We start from the raw sequence: 24,025 nt of genomic DNA, 5'->3' as shown, positions 1-24,025 counted from the left end.
CCCCCCAATACCCAACCTGGCCAATCACAGGACTTGGATCCTGAGGAGGTGGGCTTTCGTCATTGTGACGTCACACAAATGTCTGCCTGGACAGTGAGCAGTGGGGTTGTTGGGGAGAAAGCGGACGCTTGGATTTTTCGTTAAGCAGTAGAGATTTAAGTTCTTCCTTTGTGTTGTCCATTAAATTAACTATATTTGGGGGCTTTTGGCATTAGGTCATTTACCCTTTCCCAGCTTCAGTTTCTTATTAAAAAAAATCGGAGCGTATAGAGATGATGGTTTGACTTGAGCCCAAAGGTCCCCTCTAATTATAATTCTTATGCAGCTTCACTTCTGCTTTTTGGTTATTTGTTGCTATAGCTATCATGACAGTTTGCAATGCTTTCCTTCATTCTAAAACACGAAGGTCTTCGATACCATTCTCGGTCAGAGGTCTAAGTTGGAGAGAGGGGATCTCTGTGGATCTGGGACTAGGACAGGTAATTTAAGGAAAAGTATCCGCCACACCGTCTACGATCGACCGTTGAAAGGCAACAGGTAGATCTCCACGCAATGAATTGTTGCATCTCAGATTCGAGTACAATAGCTGGGGAAGAGCTCCTCGAGGGAAGCCGTAAAAAGCCGAGCTTTCACCTGGGACGGGAAAGAAACGACAGAACACGGGGGGCTCGTTGCTGTAAAGCAACAGGCTGCATGATTAGACTGCCTTTGCTAAGGAATTGTAATTTCTGGACCGTAACGGGCGGGAAGTGAGGGGTGAGGGGTGGGGAGAGCTCAGCTCAGGTTTAAAACACGCACGGGCTCTCGGTAAGGTGCTTTCTAGCTGTCGTAAAGTTAACAGCTAACATAAGACAGTTCTTCTGACGTAAAGCAATCCCTTGCCTTTTGTGTTGCTTGGCAACAGTTTTCTGTGTTGCGGAACGTTGGGGCTTGGAAGTATTAACAGTTGCTTGCCGTGATGCCGTAGGGTTGGGGGCTGGTTCACACGAGAAACCCTCTCTGCCATAAAGCAAACGTCAAGGCGGATCCACTTCGCGCGTCAGTTTGTCCTCCGCCTCGAAACAACGGTACTTTCCGGCTCGCGCCCCTCCGCCATAAAGCGAGGGTACCTAAGGGAAGGTTGGGAAAGGGGTATCTTATGCCAACCCGCTGCTCGCAAAGCGGCTGCACCACTGTGCCGTAAAGCAAACAACGCAATTGTCGTCCTCCGCGTTTCGGTGTCCCCTTCCCCTCCTCAGCGCCTTTTATTTTCGATCATTCCCTCTCCCCGCTACCCCGGCTCAGCCTTACCTCCAGTGGGCGGGGCCGACCCCTAAGTGCCCGGGCAGTGCCGTAAAGCAAACCCACCCCTTCCCTTTTCCCTTCGCGTTACCGTCTAGGTTGCCAGGCTGCCGATACGCGCAGCTGTCGCCGCAGGCCCCGGTGTCAGTCAGCGACCGAGCGGGCGGCGGCGGCAGCGCTGGGGATGGCGGCGGGGGCGGGAGGGGGGCCGGGGGCGGGGGCGGGCGGTGGCGGTGGTGGTGGCGGAGGAGGAGGAGGCGGCGGCGGCGGCGGCGGCGGGGAGCTGCACCCGCGCACTGGGCGGCTGGTGAGTCTGTCCGGGGGTGGCCGCACGGCGCGGAGGCAACAGCCGGGCCAGGAATTCAACCACGGGCTGGTGCTGAGCCGGGAGCCCCTGAGGGACGGGCGAGTCTTCACGGTGCGGATTGACCGCAAGGTGTGGCCTGGCCCCGGGGTGCGGGGGTTGCGGGGGAGGTGGGGAGGGAGGAGGGAAGAAAAGGGAGGGCGGAGGTGGGGGGGGGGGGGCCTCGGGTCGTTGCCGATGAGTTTAGTGGAGCTGATGCACTCCAGGCCAATAAGAGAGAAGATTGCACTCAGGTAATGACCACAAAGACTCAACCACTGTGGAGCAGAGACTTGAGGAAGGTAGATGATGTTTTTCTTTGTTTTATTTTCTGAGAATATCTCAGTAATGGAGATGGAGATATTCAGACATGTAAAAAGACTCGGGATTGGAAAGACCCAGCCAGGGACACCAAGAGAATGACTAGGAAGTCGAGGAGGCAGCTAGATAAAAGAGGGACCTACTGTAGGACGGAAGACTAGGAAGGTCTTCGGTCCACCTGAACTATTTTTTCCTATGCTCCCCCTCCCCACCCAACTCCTGATTCATTTATAGGTGAACTCTTGGAGTGGATCAATTGAGATTGGAGTAACAGCATTGGACCCAGGTGTACTGGACTTCCCAAGTAGCGCCACAGGACTGAAGGGGGGCTCTTGGGTAGTGTCTGGGTGCTCGGTGCTTCGGGATGGGCGTTCAGTGCTGGAAGAGTATGGGCAGGACCTGGACCAGCTGGGTGAGGGGGACCGTGTGGGTGTGGAGCGCACAGCAGCTGGTGAGCTTCGACTGTGGGTCAATGGGCGGGACTGTGGTGTTGCTGCTACTGGCCTTCCCTCTCGAGTCTGGGCTGTGGTCGATCTCTATGGGAAGTGCACTCAGATCACCGTGCTGCCCCCCGAGCCTGGTCTTGGTACCCCTACACCTCCCCCTGCCCCTGCCCTGTCCCCTGGGGACACTTCTGCTGACCAGGGGGGCCGCCGGAGATGAAGGTGAGATGCCATGATGAAAGGAAGAGGGTTACAGGTTGGGAACACTGGAGACACTTGGGAATTTGGGAGTGGGAGTAGGAAAACAGCTGGAGGTGTGGTGGTTGGAACAGTTGGTGTGTGGGAAGGGTTAGGTTGGGAGTATTGTATGTGTAGAATAGTTGGGGATGCATTTAGTATTTTGAGGGGAAATTGGGTATTTGTGGAGTACAAGGGGATTGTGGAGGGGCATAGGAAACAACAGAAAGGAAGGAGCTGGGAGTAGTATGGAATAAAGAAACGTAGAAAGAGAAGGACAGGGGCAAAATAAAAACTGGTGCATGCAGGGCAGTTGAGAGGAATGTTTTGGGTGTGAGGGGCTAGACCTGGGAAAGTATCCTGGTTGAAAGGACCAGGGGTAAAGGCTGGAGACCTTACTCCCTTCCCACCCTCACCCTGGTCCCCAGCCCTCATGCCGCCCCAAGCCCAGGCCCAGCTGGACAAGTTCCCCAACAGCCTTGAGTCGGAGAATGGTGAGGGGGGGGGCGGGGAGGGAAGTGGGTAAGAGGTGGCTGGGGTGAGGGACAAGAAAGGGGTGAATAGAAGGGAGGTGTGGGCAGTTGAAGGGAAGGGCTTTCAAGAGAGGGGAAACAAGCTCCTTAGAGAATTAGGACTTAATTTTTCCCCTTTTTCAATGTCTTGACTCCAGGTTTCTCAGGCATGGAACTATCAGAAGTAGTGAGTAATGCCATCCTGTCTGCTTACAATGGCGGACTCCTTAGTGTCAGCCTTGGCTCCCCACCTGCAGGAGAAGGACCAGGACCTGGTGGTGCTGGTGGGAGTGGACATCCTGCCCCAACACCTCTCACCTCTAATGATGCCCTGCTCTTTCATGAGAAGTGTGGGACCCTCATAAAACTTAGCAACAACAACAAGACAGCTGAGCGTCGCCGGCCTCTAGATGAGTTCAACAATGGAGTAGTAATGACAAATCGCCCTCTACGTGACAATGAGATGTTCGAGGTGGGAACTCTGGTGGCTTGATCCCAGCTTTCCTCTTCAGAAATCTAAGTGTCTTATGTCTCAGCTTAGTCCCTTAAACTCTGTTCTTTTGAAGACCCAGCCATTTGATACAATGTCCTTGATAAGTGTGGGGATGGGAGGTCTTAGGATGAACCGGGGTATTTTTCCTCCTCTGTTTATCCATGTGTACTTGGTAATAGGAAAAAAAAAAAGCTCGGCGTCTTTCTCCTCCATCACTGTTCTGTTCTTCCTCCCTCTTACTTGCTGACTTCCCTCTACCCTAAGATTCGAATTGACAAGCTAGTGGATAAATGGTCAGGCTCCATAGAAATTGGAGTGACAACTCACAACCCAAACAGCCTGGAGTATCCTGCCACTATGACCAATCTTCGCTCAGGTACTAAAGAGCTGGGTCCTTAAAGAGAGTTGGTAGGGGGTTTCTCAGGACCATTACTAAGGGAAAGAGGGTTTCCCTTCTGTAGGCACCATCATGATGAGCGGCTGTGGGATCCTGACCAATGGCAAAGGGACACGCCGGGAATACTGTGAGTTCAGCCTAGATGAGCTACAGGTAAGAGTCAGGGTGAGGGCTGGAAAGTTGTTGGGGTGGGGTGGAGGAGGAGAGGGCTGCTCTGGGCTTTCTTCCTAGTGGATAAATTAGGGTGTTTGCAGATGTGAGTTGGCATGGGGAGTGGGGTCCGGGAAAGGCTTTTTGCCCAGTCTGCCCTTACTGTTCTTGAGTCGTAACCTTTGTCCAATAATATGGAAATAAGATGGGAAGACCCCAGGATTTTGGTTTCATTTGAGTGTGGGACCCCGGGGATGTGGATAAAGAGGAAAGTCTGAGTATTATGAGATCTCTTGCCCCACTCTTCTCCACAAAGGAAGGGGACCACATTGGTCTCACCAGAAAAGCCAGCTCTGCACTACACTTCTTCATCAATGGAATTGACCAGGGTAAGGTGGAGAAAACAGGACTGGGGTAAATTTACTAGGGTGAAGTGATTGGGTGGAGGTTGGGACTGTTGATATAGAGAGGTTGTAGAGTATTTGAGCTTAAAGAGAGTAAAAGATGGGAGTGGAACCAGGTTTGACTTGTTCTTTGCCTCTTTCCCCTTCCATGATTTTGTGTCAGTATCTTCTGGACTCTCTCTTGAGTTTGTCTCTCCTTATGGCTCTCTCTTTTCCTTTCTTTCTTGGTCCCTGGGTAGGTGTGGCAACTTCAGTGACACCCCCAGTGGTATATGGTGTGGTGGACTTGTATGGAATGGCAGTGAAGGTGACCATTGTTCATAACCACAACCACAGTGACCGTCTTCGACGAAACAATGCTATCCTTCGGGCCCTGTCTCCTGAGGGTGCCCATCGAAGGCCTCCTCCTGGCCTTGCCCACTCTGAGCCTGATCGTCTGCTCTTCCACCCCAACTGTGGACAGAAAGCAGCAATCACCCATGAAGGACGAACTGCTCTTCGACCCCAGTATAGCCCCTGGGATAGGAAGGGGCTTTTGTTTGGGTCAGGTTGGGGTGGGGTGGTCCTTCAGAGTAGAGGGACAGAGTGTGATATACCTAAGGGATAACTGGGATTTGGGAGTTGTCTAGCTAGGGGGAATCATCTCTCTAGTCTATAGTGGTCAAAGGAGGGCTGATTATCCATTTACTCTGCTCTCAGTGCCACTGATGACTTCAATCATGGTGTAGTGTTGAGCAGCCGGGCCCTTCGTGATGGAGAGCTATTCCAGGTTCGAATTGACAAGATGGTGGACAAATGGGCAGGTTCAATTGAAATTGGGGTCACCACCCACAATCCAGCTTATCTGCAGCTGCCTTCTACTATGACCAACTTGCGTTCAGGTGAAAGGGGCTCCTACTCCAAGGGTGGGGAGAAATGTTTGGTAAGGGATGAGTTTGGATAAGGACTTGGAAACAATTTGGGAAGCAATGTAGAGATCAGGGAGGGGTAGAGGGACAAGTTCTGTGAAGGAAGAAAGAGCTGAAGATAAGGAAAATGGGAGTCCCTTCAGTACCTTTGACTCCAAGGTCTTATAATTATAACCATAGAATCTTTGGAGCCTCTAGCTCAACTCCATCACTCCCTAGCTTAGGGAAATAGGCCCAGACAGGTGAAATGACTTACCAGTCCATAGTCACATCCTGAGTCAAGGAAAGATCTGAAACTAAAGCCCAAGTCTTCACATTTAAAATCCTAGTCCTATAGTATACCCTCCTTTGTTCCTTATATCCCATTGACTTCTTAATGACATGGATTTCTTCCAACCCCCAACTTTTTTCACCAGGAACTTGGATGATGACTGGGAATGGGGTGATGCACAATGGGACAACCATCCTGGACGAGTATGGTCACAACCTCGACCGTCTCAAGGTCTGGTAGGGATTATGGACTTTGATCCCCAAGGGGCATGGCAGGTGGGGCCAGAGTATTGAGATGATTGCCCACCCTGGGGGAAGAGAGAGTATAGTATGGTTAGTAGTGGATAGTAGATAACATCCTTTGCTTCACTAAACGTGGTTCAGGGACTAAGGTTGACTTCTTATTCCTTCCCCCAAGGCAGGGGACACGGTGGGTGTAGTACGTCGAGAGGATGGCACCCTCCACTTCTTTGTCAATGGGGTGGCCCAAGGCCCTGCAGCATGGAATGTGCCCCCGGGGGTTTATGCTGTAGTTGATCTCTATGGCCAGGCTGCACAAGCCACCATTGTGGATGACTCTGGTGAGGAAAGAACATAAGGACAGGCAGGAAGCACTTTGTGGATCTAGAAGGGGAGGTCTGGGAGGAGTTGGGAAACCAAGAAACATGGGGACTTTGTGAAACAAGGATGTGGTATCTGACTCCCCACTCCCCCTTCATTGCCTAGAGCTGCTGCCACTCCCCGATGATGCTTCTGAAGGAAATAACCAGTTGTCACCAAGTTCACCTTCATCTGGGGCAGGAGCCACTGATCTTCGATTCCACCAGCTTCATGGCAGCAATGCTGTCATCACTAATGGGGGCCGCACAGCACTCAGGCACAACTGTCGAAGTGAATTCAATGATGCCATCGTCATCTCCAATCGGTCAGTCCCATAGGGGATAAAGGTATCAGCTTCCCTTTCCTTCCTGCCCCCTCTCCCTCTGCCTGGTTCTTGCATCCCTGATACTTTCAGAGACCATCTTTGAGTCTTTCTCTTCTCTCTGGCAGGGCCCTTCGAGATGGAGAACTCTTTGAGATTGTCATCCAGAAGATGGTTGATCGTTGGTCAGGCTCTATTGAGGCTGGTAGGTTGGTTAGGGTGCTCTAGGGGAAGGTTGACATTGTAGGATGTTTCCCTGAGCCATAATAGGGACTCCCCTTCCTCCCCTCAGGAGTGACTGCCATACGGCCTGAAGATCTGGAGTTCCCTAACACAATGACTGACATTGACTATGACACGTGGATGCTGAGGTGAGGCAATTTATTCATCCATTTACTACTTCTGTTATTTCTTGGGTGCCTTCTTGGCAAAGGAATCTGCCAGGCATGGCACAGGATGGGAAAAAGGAGAGAGAAGGCCAAGGCCAACTGGCCCTCTGGGATGGGAAACATTTCTAGGTTCAGTCCTTTTCTGTAGAGAAGCTTTGTTGAATGTGGTGCAAAGGTAGCTATTATCAGTGGGGAATTTTCCATAATAGTGCTCTAAATTGTTGCATGAGTGTAAGGAACTAGAATACAGCTATTAAGGAAGGGAGAGAAGAATGCAACATAGCATGTAGAGACTATGGCAAGCAGATGTTTTAGATAAAGGATTAGGTTAAAATAAGTTTAGGGTCAGATGATATCTTAGTTGAAGGGAATTGGTGGCCGGGCAGACAGTAAAGGGATAGGCCTAGGAAAACATCCTGGTCTTAATACTTCTATCAAGACCCTAAAGAAATCTTTTGATAACAGTGGGTTTCCCCGTTTTGACAGGGAGGCTGACTTTCCTTTTCCCCTACTTCCCTCAATAGTGGTACAGCTATCATGCAAGATGGAAACACCATGCGAAACAACTATGGCTGTGACTTGGATTCTCTAGGCACTGGCTCTCGGATTGGCATGATGCGTACTGCTAAGGGTGACCTGCATTACTTCATCAATGGCCAAGACCAAGGGCCTGCCTGCTCTGGCCTCCCTGCTGGGAAAGGTGACCTCCCTGTTCAGGGGTCCAAGTGTCTGGCCCTCTAGCCTCTAGTTCTCCATACCAACCTTTTCCCTTTAGGGATGCAAGACATCCCCTCAACCCACACCCCTTTTGGGGACTCAGATACCTTAGTCCTCATTCCCTTTAGGATTTCAGGCAACTGGTGTCCCAGCCCCTGCCTCTCCCTCTGACCCCAGAGGTGTATGCTGTGGTGGATCTCTACGGCCAGTGTGTCCAAGTCTCCATTACCAGTGCTACAGGCCCTATGGATAACAGCCTGTCAACCAGCAATGCCACTGAGAAATCTTTCCCTCTTCATTCCCCAGGTGAGAACTTTAGGGAACAAGAGATCTGTAGGTGTGAGGAGAGTGTTGGAAGCAACATTATTGAAAAAATGATGGACTTGAGACTTGGGGAATTGTTGTATATGGAAGATAATAGCTATGACTTTAGAGATCATAAATGAGAAAAAATTCTCAAGTCATGGTTTCAGCAGTACAGGTTATAGACAGGGCACTTTTGGGTGAAAGGGAAGACAAGGATTCAGAGAGAAATAGATAACTAGTGTTTGCTTTTTCTTTCTGAAGAAGCGATGCCATAAATCTGTGAGCTTAAAGATTTGGAGTGAAGTTCAGCTTCTGCTTTGGGGAACTTGGACTTGTTCCTCTCCATAGAGGACAATGTATTGTTATATCTCCTTGCTGCCACTCCCAATTTCCTGTTTGAATAGGAAATAGTCTGTTGAGTCTTCTCTCTCACTTTCTTCGAGACAGGCAGCCTAAGTTTGGTGCCTCTCTTGAAGAGATGACCTCATAAGGCTTTCTTGCTGCAGACCATTTCAAGAGTGAGCAGTGTCTACGCATTTGGGGGGTGGGGGGATGAGGGTTAAGTGATTTGCCCAGGGTCACATGGTTAGTAAGTGTCATGTATCTGAAACCAGATTTGAACTCAGGTCCTCCTGAATCCAGGGCCATTGCTTTATCCACTGCGCCTCTGTCCAAGCGTTTTTTGACTAAAAAGATATGTACTGAAATTTACATCTTGCTCCCAGCTTAGAAAAATTCTGCCTCCCTTTTTCCTATGCCCCAAACTTTCCCAACTTCTTTTCCAGTGGCAGGTGTGGCTCACCGGTTCCATAGCAGCTGTGGGAAAAATGTAACATTTGGAGAAGATGGTACTCGGGCCATGAGAGTAGCTGGCTATGCTCACGGCCTAGTTTTCAGCATGAAGGAACTCAGGACTGATGAGGTCTTTGAGGTAGGAACACGACATGGTAAGGATGGAGTCGGGGGCATGCAGGGAATAGTCTCAAAAGAGTACTCTTAAAGGACAGATTTAGAGGAAACTCATGACAATTCATTCTTCATACTTCTTTCTTTCCTTTTGATTTTGCCTCATCTCCTCACTACTTCTCTCCCTACCAGGTGCAAGTAGAAGAGCTGGATGAAAAGTGGGCGGGTTCATTCAAAGTAGGGCTGACAACACTTCTCCCAGGGGACTTGGGGCCTGGGGGAGGGACTGGGGCAGGGGCAGGGCTGCCCACCTCACTACCAGAGCTACGGACCAAGACAACATGGATGGTTTCTGGCTGTGAGGTGAGACGTAATGGACAGCTTCAGCGGATGAACTATGGACGAAATCTGGAAAGGCTGGGCGTGAGTAGGGCCTGGATGATGGAGAAGGGGTAGATTTGGTATAGACCCCTGGAAGGGCTGAGAAATATGGGAAGTGGGGGAAGGGAATGTTGTTAAGAGAGGTGGTGTGAGATTATTCAGGGGGAGGACAGAACTCTGGTAGAGGGGCTAGGAGAGGAGAACACAGAGAATGTCTATAGTGTTGTTGAGTTATAAACCTGTTTGAAATCTTTTGTGCAGGTGGGAAGCCGTGTGGGAATCCGTAGAGGGGCAGATGACACAATGCATATCCTGGTAGATGGTGAGGACATGGGGCCTGCAGCCACTGGCATTGCCAAGGTACTGCTGTGAGATTTTCTCATTTCCCTGTCCTTTCTTCCTAAGTCCATGTCCCTTCCTTTTACTCATTTTCTACCATTTTGGTTCATGCCTCTCAGCCCTCCTTAAGACCCATTGCCTGACATCTTCCCATACATAGGTTTCACTGCTCACTTTTTCCCTTCCCCTGTCCTATCTTCTCTTCAGACCCTTGCTATCCCATTTCTCCCTCAGCCTTGTCCCTCAGCTTTTGTCTCCTGTTGAGTGTAGGGTTTGTGTGAAGACTAGCAGTATGGGGGAGAGGAGGTATGCTGTAATACTCCACTCCCTCACCCATGTGTGCCCCCAGAATGTGTGGGTGGTGCTGGACCTGTACGGGCGGGTGAAGGTCATCTCCATTGTCAGCTCCTCAATGCTAGAGGAGATTGAAGGCACCAAGCCACCCTCCCTCAGCTCAGATACTGGCAGTGAGGGTGAAGAAGATGAAGATGATGAAGAATCAGGCACCATGGTAAGAGCTGAGGTTTGGGGCAAGGAAGGATGCTCAAGTGTCTATAGTCCTTGCTGCCATCTAATTGAAATTAAACTCTCTGAACTGTATCTGCATGTCTTGGATATTGGGGGCTGGGGAAAAGGGGGTAGAGTGTCTGGCTATCCCACTATCTTATGTGAGCAAGAGCTATATACTTCAGCTTTTATTGATTTTCAGTACAGGGGAGTAATCTTCCATATTAATTAGGCTAGGACCTGTGAGAATGGAAAAGGATGAGTTGAAACCCTAGCTGACATCCATGTTGTCCTTCCAACAGGGTGAGAATGAAGCTCTGGTTACCCCTGCAGCCCTTGAGTTCCTGGAGAATCATGGGAAGAACATCCTCTTGTCCAATGGGAACCTGACAGCCACACGAGTAGCCAGCTACAACCAGGGCATAGTTGTAATAAACCGGCCCTTGGCTCCTCAGCAGCTGGTCCAGGTGGGCTGGGGTCTCATCCCTCTCTGAACAGGAAGGGAGGTCTTGCCTTGAAGAACTCATTCCTCTATTCCTTCTGATTCCAGCTGCTTCCCTGCCTAAGAAAGAGAAACAAAAGGCCCACTTCCTTGTGTTTCCCTTCTTGTCAATAGAAAGTATAAAGAAATTACATCTTCACGGTCTCCTGAAAAAGATGAAATAGAATGTTGGTTTTACTCTATGGTTAGGGGAGGGTATCATCTTTGTTTCACAGCCAGAGAGGAATAAAACCAGCACTCTTGATAACTTCCTTTCTGAATGACACCTTTGCTAGTGAGCTTTACCTTTTTTTACCTAGAGAGGAAATCATCCAAAATGAACACAAACAGTCCTTGTCTGAGGAGGAAATTGCCAAAAACCAAAGTTAAACCAGAGTTAAACTCTTTTTCATATCTGCAGAGGAAGTAATAAGTCCTGTTTCTCCCCTCCCCTGTCCCCTGCAGTGAGACCACTTCCTGTGGATCAGTAGCTTCTAGAAGGTAATCTTCCCTTCCCCCCAGGTGCGACTGGACTTCCTGAACCGGCAGTGGACTTCATCCCTGGCCCTGGGAGTCATTGCCTGCCCCCCTGAACGGCTCAACTTCCCAGCTTCAGCTTGTGCCCTCAAACGGGCCGCCTGGCTACTTCGGGGCCAGGGTATCTTCCATAATGGCCTCAAGGTGGGCATGGCATTTAAAGAAGGGGAACAATCCTGTAGGCAAGGCAGATCCAGTGAGTGGAGATAATTGGGATATCAGGAAAGGAAAGGACCCTGAAAATGGAATGCTATAGGAATTGGGGAGACATTGGAGCAATTGGGGTAAAATATAAAGGTTTTTGTTTTTGTTTTTTAGTGAGGCAATTGGGGTTAAGTGACTTGCCCAGGGTCACACAGCTAGTAAGTGTTAAGTGTCTGAGGCCGGATTCGAACTCAGGTACTCCTGACTCCAGGGCCGGTGCTCTATCCACTGCGCCACCTAGCTGCCCCTGGGGTAGAATATAAAGGTAATATGAACCTAAAGAAGAAAGGAGGTAGCCCCAGCAGACAGACCCTGAGTGGGGAAGAAGTAGGAACAAGTCTTGGGAGGGGGGGAATCATAAGAAAGGAAATCTGGGAGAGGGTATGGGTGTATAAAGAAGCATACATTTGAGTGTGGGGAATATTGGAGAATGGGTATTGATATATGAGGGGTGGGATTTTGGGTGACATGCCTCATTTCTCATGTTTCTGTACCCCCAGATCTGCGAGAAGTATGGGCCAAACCTGGACACGTGCCCAGAAGGCACGGTGCTGGGGCTGAGGTTGGACGGGTCTGGGGGGCTGCACCTCTATGTCAATGGTGTGGACCAGGGTGTGGCTGTGGCTGAGGTGCCCCAGCCCTGCCATGCCCTAGTGGACCTCTATGGCCAGTGTGAGCAGGTCAGCAGGGGGTGGTGGGTCAGGGATAGTGCTGGAAGGGGGGAGGAATCTAGGAAGTTAGAGGAGCATGGTGGTGGTGGTGGTGTCTTAAAAAGCTAAAATTGGGGGTATAGTGAAGATTTTATGGGGTTGATGGAGAGAACTGGGGAGTTTAAAGGGGAAAAGGAATTGAGACTGATGGGTGGGGGATAGAGATGGGGGGGTGTATAGTGGGATTGAGAAAATCCATTGTGGTAGGGGTGAGCAATAGACCAAAGGTTAACCAACCCTTCTCCTTCCTTTGCAGGTGACAATTATGAGTCTTGAGACAGGAGCAGCCAGTGGGGAGGGAGCTGGAATCCAGGGAGACATGGAAAAGGCTGATGTGGTAGATGGTGAGGTTCAGGGAGGGCCTGTACTTTACATCCCCACTGGAGAGAAGCTTGTTACTCGAATTCTACTCCTTTTTCTGGACACCTGCCATTGCCCTAATAATGAAGCCCTTTGCTTCTTCCCCACCCCCTACCCCCAAATATAGTCATTTAAAAAGTTGATGAGGGGGGCAGCTAGTGGCGAAGTGGATAAAGCACCGGCCCTGGATTCAGGAGTACCTGAGTTCAAATCCGGCCTCAGACACTTGACACTTACTAGCTGTGTGACCCTGGGCAAGTCACTTAACCCCCAAGTTGATGAGGCACATTGAGAGCAGGAGATGTCCCCAAAATATGCCCTGCTCCCATCTCTTCCTTTCCCAGTCCACTTGACTCTTCTCTCCCCACCCCTTCCTACTCTGATTTGGCTCTACCTTTCAGGCATCAAAGAGAGTGTGTGTTGGGCCCCCACCTCCAGATGCCAGTCCTTTAAAGAGTTGTGAATACCATGCCCTCTGTTCTCGATTCCAGGAATTGCTGCTCCTACCGGGTGAGACTCCATCAATTCTCAGGTCATTTCTTTTTGGGACACTAGGGTTGTTTTCCTCGGACTCCCAGATAGCTCGTTTTTGAGGGTTGAGGAGGGGGCGAAGACATTAAGCTGGACACAATTGAGATATAGAAATAAGAATTCTGTAGGAAATAGTCCCTGAACCAAGCCTTTCTCTTTGCCAGAGGATTACTTTGTTCCACCCCCCAAGCGAAGCCTATGCTACTGTGAGTCCTGTAGGAAACTTCGTGGAGATGAGGCACATCGTCGTCGGGGGGAGCCGCCTCAAGAGTATGCCTTGCCCTTTGGCTGGTGCCGCTTCAACCTCAGGCATGTGGCTGGGGGTGGGGGTGGGGGTGTTGTGAAACCCCAGGGCAGCTTAGGATACAGCGTCTAGAGAGGGCAGAGAGTTTGCTTTTATCTTCCATTATTATCTATCTAGAAAAAAAAAATTTCAGTAGGATGTACAATTTACTGTTTAAGGAAATGGCATGAAAATCCAAATTTGTTAAGAGATGATTTTTTCCTTCCTTTTTTTGCTGCTCTTTCCCTATTCCCCCTTTGCCCTCCTAGTCATCCTTCCCTTACCCTACTGGAAAAAAAAGAGGGTCACTGGAGAAACTTAAAACAGAAGGTCAGAAAGCAGAACAAGGGGCAGCTAGGTGGCACAGTGGTTAGAGCACCGGCCCTGGATTCAGGAGTACCTGAGATCAAATCCATCTTCAGACACTTAACACTTACTAGCTGTGTGACCCTGGGCAGGTCACTTAACCCCACAATTGCCTCACCAAAAACAAAACAAAAAAGCAGAACAAAGCTACAAGTCAAACACCTAAAGCATCTGCAGCTTCTTGTACAATTCTTTTGCTGTTATTTAATGTTTAAGTTCTTAAGGTATGCTAACTATTAAAAGTGCCCTGGCCTGGGAGGTGGAGGAACTGAATTTGAATTCTGATTCTTTCTATATCCCTGTTTCTTACCAGGCAGGGTTTGGGGTTTTTTTTGGTTTTGGGGGGGGGGGGGGCAATGAGAGTTAAGTGACTTGCCCAGAGTCACAGAGCTAGTGTCAAGTGTCTGTGGCCGGATTTGAACTCAGGTCCTCCTGAATCCAGAACCAGTGCTTTATCCACTGCTTCACCTAGCTGCCCCCCACCACGCAGTTTTTAGCAAGACAGTTGGCCAGAACAAGTCCTCCTTGTTCTAAGAACAAGGGTTTTGAGTTCAGACAGACATATTTCTTTCCTGCAGAGTGAATCCCCGATTGGAGACAGCAGCACTATCTAAGAAGTGGCACATGGCCTATCATGGGAGCAACGTAGGGGCTGTTCGTAGGGTGCTGGACCGAGGGGAGCTCGGGGCAGGTAATGGGATAGGAGAAAGGGGAAGGACAGATGCTGAGGGGAATGATTGGGGGAGGGGACCAGGAGGTATGGAGGATGGGGAAAATAAAGGGGAAGACCCCCTAACCATTCCCCTTTACCCCCAGGCAGTGCTTCAATCCTAAGCTGCCGGCCTTTAAAGGCAGAGCCAGGGTGTGGCTATGGAGAATCTGGTGAAAACTGCATCCCTCCTCGTGAGGAGCAGCCCCCTCCTGTGCTGCTTTCCCCCTCCCTTCGGCATGCTGCTGGGACTGATGCCCTTGCTTCCAAAGTGCAGTGAGTAAAGGAGATTAGAAGGGGTGGGAATTGAAGTTGGGGTAACTAAGGAGTGGAGATATTAGTGAAACCTGGATTTAGCCCAGCTCCTGTTTTACTTTTTTACCCATCTTGTTTCCACTGGATTTTGGTTCTAATCTCCATCCTCCCACTTTTCCCTTGACTATTGGTTTCCCCAGTGCCCTTCCTTTTCTCCCTCTATTCCACAATTTTTCCAGTGTGTTTGCACATTTCCACCCTTTCCTTTCTGTGTTTTTTCCCCCTCATACTATCCTAACAAGCTCTTCCTTCTTTCTTGTCTTTAGATTCTGGGACCCCAAATCTCAAAGGCCCTACCAGGCCCAGGTGGCATTCCAGGTGTGTGTACGTCCTGGATCCTACACACCTGGCCCACCCTCTACAGCCCTTGGGGGCCCCCCTGACCCCCACTTTAGCCCTGCTGAGCTTGAGTGGGTAACCAAGGAAAAGGGTGCCACGTTACTCTATGCCTTGCTGGTACGAGTGGAGTGAGAATACGGGCCCATATTGCCAAGCACAACAGCGGGGAAGGTTTATGGACTTGGAAAACACCAACTTTTTATACATTCCCCCATCCATTCCCAGGGAAGAGAAGGGGACATGGCGGGAGCTCCCCCATATTTCCAGGGGGCTTTGCATTTTTTGTTTGGAAGATTTGGGGGTAGCTCTCCTGGGTTGGGGGTTGCCAACAAATTTAAGGGAATTGTGATGGTCCAGAACACTTCTCTCTGAGTTGGGAAAGTCCATGGGGGCTGAATTTGGAAGGCCTCCCCCAATGAACTCTTGCTTGACCCCACTACTTCCCTTCCTCTCCTCATGCACTGATTTGGGGAAACTCCCATCACTTAATTTATTTCCGTTGTTTCTGGTTAATGTGAATCCCCAGGGGGAGTTGTCTTCTTCCCCTCTCCGTTGAAACTTTTTCCAGTGGGAAGGAAGGAATATCTGGGGGAGAAGGGGCTACCCCTGTACAGCTGTTACATACTCTGATTTCTTAAAAGAACTGAAATAAACGTCTCAGATAAAACCTTGTCATTCCCAGTCTCCGCTTACACTTATATAGGGAAATCCTAACCCAAGAGAGGTCCAAGGAGATGTAGGCAGTTAGGTGTCCCAGTGCATAAAGTGTGGGACTTGGAATCAAGAAAGCTTGAGTTCAAATCCTGCCTTAGACACTTAGTAGCTATTGGGTTAGCTTGGGCAAGTCACTTCACTTTTCTTGTGTCTCAGTTTCCTTCACACGGCTGTTAAGAAGTGTTAACATGTGGGGCAGCTAGGTGGGGCAGTGGATAGAGCACCGGCCCTGGAGTCAGGAGTACCAGAGTTCAAATCCAGCCTCAGACACTTATTAGCTGGGTGACCCTGGACAAGTCACTTAAAGTGTTAACATGTTGACATTTTGCAAACCTTAAAAAGAGCTATGTAAGTAAATGCCATTTATCAAGCAGGAACCCTGTAGTTTTGTGTTTTCTTGTGTATTATGCTGTCTCTTCTGTGTTCCTGACAGCATAGTCAGGTGGCCTCCAATGCTGTTTCCACCTAAAAATTCTCAGGAAAAAAGGAAAAATTGACCTTAAACCTTTCTCTGCACAAGTATCTGTGATGTCCTCAATTCATGGCTCCCTTCCGGAGATTCTCTAAGAACCTTTTGGTTCCCTGGTACTTAAGGGTCAACAGATGTATCTTGATTCCACTTACTTTGGGGGTGGAAGTCACGGGGACTTGAGGCCCCGACTCCTTTCATTCTCTTTAGTTAAGAAGCTCCCCTTTGGTATTCTTGAAGCACATCTCCTCCCCTTACCTCCACAGCCGACAAGGTGTATGCATTGAGGGTTGGAGGATGTGTTCTAGTCTGGCTCCGCCGCTTACTAAAGCATGACTAGTGTACGATGACCGACCCCTCTGGGCCTTCATCTGTAAGACTCGAACTGGACAAAATGATTTCTTAAGAGCCCCTTTGCTCCAGCTCCTGCTTCCAGTAGGAGTCGAACCTAGGGTGGACGAGAGGTTTTCTCGGAGAGGAAGCCCCTCCCATTTTCCCTGGGAGACCCCAGGACCATCAGTAGAGGTAGGAAGGTCACATGCTGGAAGAGAAGGGCCCTCCCATTCAAAACGTCCCACTACTCGCTTTGGATCGTTTTTTTTCCACTCCATGTCCTACGCAGGCCAAGCGACGTAGTTTGGTTGCCCCAAGTACTGTGAGCCTCGCGCAGTCGCTGTAGTTTCCCTTTTCCCCAAGCCTTCTCTTCCGCCCCTCCCCTCCCCCAGCCCAGGCAGCGTGCAAAGTTTCGCCACGGCTCATCTGTGACCCCGGAAGTACTTATTCACGAGCCAGGAAATGACGACATCCTCGAGGCCTGTAGGAGGGCTGAAGTGAGAGGGAAGAGGAGGTAGGTAGGGAGGGGCTGAGGGGCTGGGGGCCTGGAGGTCTAGTCTGAGACTTTCGGACCCTAATCGCGCCTGCGCAGAGCGGGATCACTGCTGGTAGCTGCTGGACAAGTGGGGAGGGTGAGGAACCCACCGTGGCACCCGCTGCCCAGAGCAGGTGATGGGCTGGAGGGGGTGGCGGGGCGCCTGACGGGAGGAGCACGTGACCCGCCCCACACGCCCCAGCGGTGTCGCCTCCAGAGCCCCGATGCTCCGGTCCCGCCCTCCGGCCCCGCCCGCCTACAGAACCTCTCAGACCGAGCCCCGTGCTGGGCCAGTGGGGGGAGGGGGGACCGGGCCGGAGGTCTAAGCCCCCTCCGAGGAGCAGGGCGCTCAGCCACCCTTGCCCGGCTGCCGGATGGCGGTGGAGCCTGGTTTTCCCACCTCATTTCTTTGGGGTGGTGGGGAGGGCTCTCAGGCCGGCCCTTCCGCGAGTGGGAGCCCCTCAACACCTGTGTGATAATGCTTATCCCCCAACAAACCAGATTTCGGCTGGGTGACTAGATTCATTTCGGGGACTGGATTGTCAGTGATCAAGTCTCAGGATCCGCACCCCAGCCTGTGTGACAGCACCCTGCCGGTCACCATGCCGGCCCTGCTGGAACGCCCCAAGCTCTCTAATGCCATGGCTAGGGCATTGCATCGACACATAATGATGGAGCGGGAGAGGAAGAGACAGGGTGAGTGAGGGTGCTAGCCAGCTCAGCACTCCTGGGGAGCAGCAGCATCTTGCAGTCACAGAGCCCATCGCGTTAGAGATCCGGCCGCTGTTGGGGGAGGGGGGAGGAAGGGAAGAAGCCAAGCCGTCTCCATAGCTCCTGTATACGCTATGTAGCTCCTTGCCGGGAAGGTGGAAACGAGGGCAAATAGGTGAAGTGACTTGTCCAGAGTCGTAAAGCTGCGAAGTTTCCAAGGCCAAATTTGAAAACTCTAGTCTTCCTGCTTCCACTGCACTTGTCGGTTGCCTCAAGTTGTCGGTGCCCCAGTTGTGGGACGTTGAATTGTGGGGTCACCTGCCCTATACAGGCCTTTTTTTGTCTTTAAAAGGAAGGGGTAGATGTTTGAGATCCCTTATAGCTTTAAGGTGTTAACCCCATGCCTCTCTCCCAGAGGAAGAGGAGGTAGACAAAATGATGGAACAGAAAATGAAGGAGGAACAGGAGAGGAGGAAGAAAAAGGAAATGGAAGAAAGGATGTCATTGGAAGAGACCAAAGAACAGGTAAGTGGATTTTTACATACACACACACTAATTTCTTGTTCTTTACTCACCCTGCTCCCTCCCTTCCATTCTGGCAGACTTCCTTTCACTGTCTCCATGATCCTCCCAGATCCTTAAGCTGCAAGAGAAGCTCCTGGCCCTACAAGAGGAGAAGCACCAACTCTTTCTGCAGCTCAAGAAAGTTTTACATGAAGAGGAGAAAAGGCGCCGTAAGGAGCAAAGGTGGGGACATGGAGGGACAGGGCCTAGATTAAGGTATGGAAAGAATAAACCCAGGTTCATTTCCTTACTATACCACCATCTTAGGAATCTAATTTTAACTTTTAATTTAATTTAATTTAATTTCTTTGGACCTGATTTCTTCATCTGTAAAATTTACAAGGTTCCTTCTAGTATTACATCTTTGATCTTACTTCCCCTTCAGTGATTTGACGACACTTACATCTGCAGCATACCAACAGGGTCTGGCTGTGCACACAGGGACACATCTTCTCAGCATGCAGGGTGAGGTGGATGAGGGGAATGGGGTGGGTACAGCTAAGACAGTTTGTTTGAGAGCATTCAGCCTTTTGAATCTCACACTTCATCATAGGCAGCCCTGGAGGACACAGCAGACCAGGAACTCTTATGTCTGCTGATAGGGCCAAGCAGATGTTTGGACCCCAAGTGCTCACGGTAAGCAGACAGGGCTCCCCAAGATCTTAACTACCAGTGGCACTTTAATGTGCTGTGATGATAGTAAAAAATTATTCTAATTTTCCCCCAATAATAAATTGTCGGTTTATATATAGAATTAGAGACTTAGGTTCCTTTTCTTGTGTGACCCTAGCAAGTCACTTAGCCTCTCTGAACCTGTCTTTAAAATATGGAAATATAATTGCTTTGCAAAATTTGAAGTCTGTAAATGCTAGCTATCATTATCTCAAGGTCAGAGTAACTCGTCCTTGTTTTAAGTGTTGTACTTAGTAAGTACTTGTACTTAACATTTGAACACCATCCAACATTTCCTCTCCCCATTTTCTCCCGACCCGTCATTTTGTGGGGTCAACAGCTTTTGCAGGAACCTCAGACACGGGCAATTCCAGGGCAGCCCAGAGGGGCCTATGCGGCAGGCCCAGCCCCCACTCCACTATGGACCTACCCAGCCAGGCTATAGTCCCAGCCAACAGCTCAGAGGTGAGGGCCAACAGGGATAGAAATGGGACTGAAGAGGGAAGGGTGGTGAAGCTTGTGGGTGGCCTCTTAGCTGGATCTTAACTAACCTCCTTTCAGCTCCTTCAGCTTTTCCTGCTGTTCAGTACCTGTCACAGCCTCAGCCACAGTCCTACGCAGTACATGGTCACTACCAACCCACACAAACAGGTAATGACACGTCTATCCTGCTCCCCAACTTGTTTTTATTCCTATACTCAATAACTGATCTCTCCTAGGGTTCCTGCAACCTGGCAATGCCCTGTCCCTTCAGAAGCAGCTGGAACATGCTAACCAACAATCTGGCTTCTCTGATTCGGTGAGATCCTACTCTTGGGAATGGTTTTATAAGGAAAGTTTTGAGTAATCCTCAAATTCTGACATATTATCATGTGTGTTACAGTCTTCTCTGCGCCCCATGCATCCCCAGGCTCTGCACCCAACCCCTGGGCTTTTAGCCACACCCCAGCTTCCTGTACAAATGCAGCCATCAGGAAAGGTGAGGATTCAAGTGAGACTCAAAGACTTTTTGAAAATGGAATTATTGACACTGACAACTTTCTACTTTGTTCCCCCAACAGTCAAGCTTTGCAGCCACCAGCCAACCAGGGCCCCGTGGCCTCCTTTTATTCACGGCCAGAACCCAACGTTTTTATCACAAGTGACTTGACTCAGGGCAATGTCCTGCTTCCCCAGGTCTTCCAACTAATAAAGCTAAACTGCCACCAGCTCGTTTTCCTTACTGTGTCCAATTCCCCTAATATCAGCCCACTGGTGTTGAAAAGACCTTAGAAATAGCCAAAACTTGAAAAAGGTGTAATGAAGGCCTTGAGGAGTCATATTAAACTTGTAGTTTTATATTCAGGTTTGATTTTTAACAAATGTGTCGGGAGAGAAACCGCGAGGAGGGTGGGGCCCATGGGTGCTAGGGGCCCTCCTGGATGCCTGCGGAAGGGAGTAGAGCCCCTCCCCACTCCTGTCCCTTCTCCCACTAAAGAGATTTTGGGAAAGACACAGGCGAGATTTGGGGGGGGGGGGGGCAGGGAGTCTGTCCCCTGCTGAAGGAGGGAGTGGTGCTAGGTTGAGGTATAGGGAACCAGGGGGCCAGACCGGATAGGTAGGGAGAGGGGGGCAGAGGATTTTTGCAGAATCCAGAATCCACAGCTTTCTGCTTCCAGATTGAATAATAAAAAAGAAAAAACTAAATCTCAAGAGCCCCCCATCCCCTCATCCCCCACCAGGGCTGTAGTGTGAGGTGGGGGAAAGAAGGGGGCAGTTTTACCAAGGCCCTGCCCCCCATCTTGTCCAAGGGATCGGGGGAGATAGGGCTGGACTAAGGGGGTGGGGGTGGGGGAGTCCCCGGACTGAGAAAAAAAAAACCAAAAATAAAACATCAAAAGAAAGAGTAGGCGTCCAGCCAGGGTGCGGCCAAAGCCTGACCAGGCTGGGGGAGGAGAGGGAAGGCCTCTTCAGGCGTTCGATTGCTGCGGCTGCTGCAGCCATCACCACCCTGAATATGGAAAGAAGAGATTAGGACAACCAACAATACATACAATACAGATGAAGCAATGGGCTGGGGTTGGGCAGAGGATGAGATGAGAACTACTGGCAAAGAAAACAGGGTTCTAACCCACCTGGGGGCCAGTTACTTTGCCATGGCCTTGATTGCAACAGCTGCTTCCTCTGTCATGGCTGACAGCACCGTTATCTGGAGGAAAAGGGATCAGGTTCTAAAACTTCTCACCATAAGATTATGAGAATTGCAACTGGAAAGCAAGGGTAGGATTAGGATTTACCAGGATCTCTTCTCCACAATCGTACTTCTGCTCAATCTCCTTGCCAAGGTCACCCTCAGGTAAACGAAGGTCCTCCCTCACCTCCCCACTGTCCTGGAGCAGTGACAGGTAACCATCCTGAATCCCAATCAGCTAGGGACAAAGAAAAAGGGATGAGTCATCAGAAAACTCTTATTCCACTTTCCATCTTGAACCCCACCCTGACTTTTCCTCCACATCTCTTTAAAAATCCAGCACAATGTGTTTCTCACATTGAAGCTTCCCCAAACCTAGATGCTCCGGTTCAACCCCTTTCCAAATACCTGAAAATCATTTCTCTTGATATTGGGCACATCCATGTTGTTGGATTGAAGGGCAGATATCTTCATATTTCTTCCCAGTAAAGATATCGATACCAACCAGATGAACCTGGATGTGTATATATATACATATGTGTGTGTGTGTATCATGTTAAGAGCGAAATCAGCAATTTCTGACAGGGGAAGGGAGACAGCTACAGATTCTCTCCCTCCTTCCCCAAATGAGTCAGTTGATTCATGGCAGTGAGAATTAATGGTCCCAAGAAGGGAAAGAGGGGCAGAGAGACAGACATATAGAGACAAAAATAGGTCAAACTGAGGTTAACCATATAGTTACTGAACAGGGAAGGAGAGTAAGGACCAAAAACTGAGTATGTTTAAAGGGTCTAAGGAGTAGTAAGTCAGAAGGATAAGAGAAGAGACCTGAACATTTGGGAAAGAATGTGTTTCTAGGAGTTTGGGAAATGAGATGGGAAGGGACAGAGCTTGGACATATAGAGAGCGCCCCACCCCTCCAAGGGCAGGAGAAATGATCAACAGGAGGCAAAAAGCTGAAGATGACAGAAAATGGGCTGTTGCTTGAGGGAATAGGAAGGAAAGTGGAAACCTGGGAAAGAGACTGCTGGAAGAGAAATGATAGGACTTAGGTGAGAAGACTGATACTGGGAGATACCAACAAGCTCAGTTATCAGGGAGTCAGAGAAAAGAGCTTTTATGAAACAAAAAACTAGTGATTAAAGGTAAGCAACATAAACAAGGACAAAACCCTGGAAATTCAGCTCTTTCTGATCCTGCATGCCACATACATCAGAGGGAGGTTGCATTAAGGATGAGAAAAAAGCTAAACCACTCAAAAGCAAGTCGAAACAAAGGAATCTAAAAAGGGTTTGAGGGATAGGGAGAACAGGAAATAAGAGGAACACAGAAACCCAGGGTGGTAAGGAAGAAAAGAGGCTACCAAGTGAAGCCAAATGGTGGTAAGGGACTCAAGAGGAATCCAAAGATTGAAAGAGACATGAAGAAAACTGGTACAGTGGAGGAATAGAAATGCAGACTACTAAGGTGAAGTACTGGTTGACAAAGAAGCCAGAAAGGCAAGGTTGAAGGAATCAGGAGATCTGGTATTCTGGTAAAGAAAGCAGATTTGGGGAAAACCAAAAAGGAGGCAGACTATATAGGCAAGCTAGGAAGCAAAGACAAAATGAGGGAGTTTCTGACCTTGGCATGGCCATTGCTTTCCAGTCTTGAGGTGGACATCTCAACTATCTTACAGGGCCGGCTTTGAGCACCACAAAACCATTCTTGCGCAAGGCAGAGCACTGCATGGGAAAGGTAGCTGATGCGCCTGCATCCCCCGTCTCGAAGTCCAGTCATCTGCCATTTTGAGAGACTTCTATTCCAACTGAGACAGAGAGAGAGAAAAAAAGTGTTATTAAGAGTTCATTAAGGCTCTCCCACTAATACTCTATTTCCTGGATCTTTCTAGAGGCCAGGAACTGGGAGGGCAGAAGACAGGAAACAGACAACTGAGGAGGATGGGAGATTAGAGTAATACTGATAGAGTCCCAGAAAGAACCAATTCATTTATTCCTTTCCCCCATTTGTCACCCTCCCCCCCCCCCCCAAAGGGAGCCAAGGCTATAATTAGTTAAAGAGCTTGGAGCAACTGGGTGGAGTTGGGCTAATGCTAGGGGACTGGGTGGAGACAGAACTCAGGGCTCCACCTACAGTTCTCTCTCTCTCTCTCTCACTCACTCACTCACTCACTCACTCACTCTCACACACACACACACACACACACACACACACACACACACACACACACCCCTACACCTACCAGTGGCACTGGAATCCACAAGGCACCTTAGCCAGGGAAATTCCCAGCCACCCAAATCTAAGCTACCAGATTTTATCTGAGGAAGGGGAAAAAGGAAAAGGGTCCACTCACCCTCTGACAAACAACCAGTCACAGCTCCCTCAGGAAACCCAAATACCAGGCCTCCCCCAGGGGCCCTCCCACTTTTCCCAGCATGCACCTGTACTGTAAGAGGCCTCAGGCCCAGGCGGCACATGGGGTAAGTTTGGGGTTACAAATCCAAGGAAAGGGACAGTCTATTGGTGGTGGTTAAAAGGGTTTCACCGAGTATATTTAAAAAGATAACAGGGAGCCCAAAGTCTTAATTTAAGAAGGATGGAGATAGGAGAAAAACAGTGACCATCTGGAAACCCATGTCATGGTTTGAGAACTCAATAAAGGTTATAATTTACTACCCAAAATCAGGGAAGATGCTTTACTACCCCACTCCCCTTTATATTGTGCAAGAGATTAAGTTTGTCAAGGACTGAGAAAGTAAAGCCATCCAGCCCCCATCCTTTCCTTCTATCACTGAA

General features: G+C 49.6%; 3 protein-coding genes across 3 annotated transcripts; 2 read left to right on the top strand and 1 right to left on the bottom strand.

The window, feature by feature from the left end:
- The first annotated feature begins 1,465 nt into the window (after nt 1-1,465).
- Nucleotides 1,466-15,728, top strand: NEURL4 (neuralized E3 ubiquitin protein ligase 4). The gene is given in 31 exon segments (XM_044003344.1): nt 1,466-1,717; nt 2,180-2,586; nt 2,588-2,610; nt 3,054-3,119; nt 3,296-3,609; nt 3,895-4,006; nt 4,092-4,180; nt 4,494-4,566; nt 4,821-5,088; nt 5,281-5,462; nt 5,906-5,991; nt 6,178-6,340; nt 6,486-6,684; nt 6,810-6,886; nt 6,974-7,052; nt 7,595-7,770; nt 7,965-8,093; nt 8,879-9,024; nt 9,192-9,422; nt 9,642-9,740; nt 10,069-10,230; nt 10,529-10,693; nt 11,230-11,388; nt 11,949-12,128; nt 12,415-12,502; nt 12,920-12,945; nt 12,947-13,028; nt 13,214-13,358; nt 14,277-14,389; nt 14,515-14,683; nt 14,989-15,728. Coding segments are annotated over 31 exon segments (4,665 nt in total). The 3' UTR covers nt 15,194-15,728.
- Nucleotides 15,729-17,101: 1,373 nt separating this feature from the next.
- On the top strand, nt 17,102-20,267 carry GPS2 (G protein pathway suppressor 2). Its single transcript, XM_044003762.1, is given in 12 exon segments — nt 17,102-17,246; nt 17,614-17,808; nt 18,239-18,348; nt 18,458-18,570; nt 18,773-18,852; nt 18,941-19,021; nt 19,373-19,411; nt 19,414-19,524; nt 19,621-19,710; nt 19,779-19,858; nt 19,943-20,038; nt 20,121-20,267. Coding segments are annotated over 11 exon segments (978 nt in total). The 5' UTR covers nt 17,102-17,246; nt 17,614-17,714; the 3' UTR covers nt 20,205-20,267.
- A 304-nt stretch (nt 20,268-20,571) lies between these two features.
- On the bottom strand, nt 20,572-22,959 carry EIF5A (eukaryotic translation initiation factor 5A). The gene is given in 6 exon segments (XM_044003343.1): nt 20,572-21,049; nt 21,174-21,247; nt 21,336-21,467; nt 21,638-21,682; nt 21,684-21,743; nt 22,906-22,959. Coding segments are annotated over 5 exon segments (354 nt in total). The 3' UTR covers nt 20,572-21,049; nt 21,174-21,184.
- Nucleotides 22,960-24,025: the final 1,066 nt, after the last annotated feature.

Source organism: Dromiciops gliroides, chromosome 4, assembly GCF_019393635.1.
Source record: "Dromiciops gliroides isolate mDroGli1 chromosome 4, mDroGli1.pri, whole genome shotgun sequence".
NCBI lineage: Eukaryota > Metazoa > Chordata > Mammalia > Microbiotheria > Microbiotheriidae > Dromiciops > Dromiciops gliroides.
The sequence above is the reverse complement of the archived record's forward strand: the minus strand, read 5'-3'. Positions and strand labels throughout refer to the sequence as shown.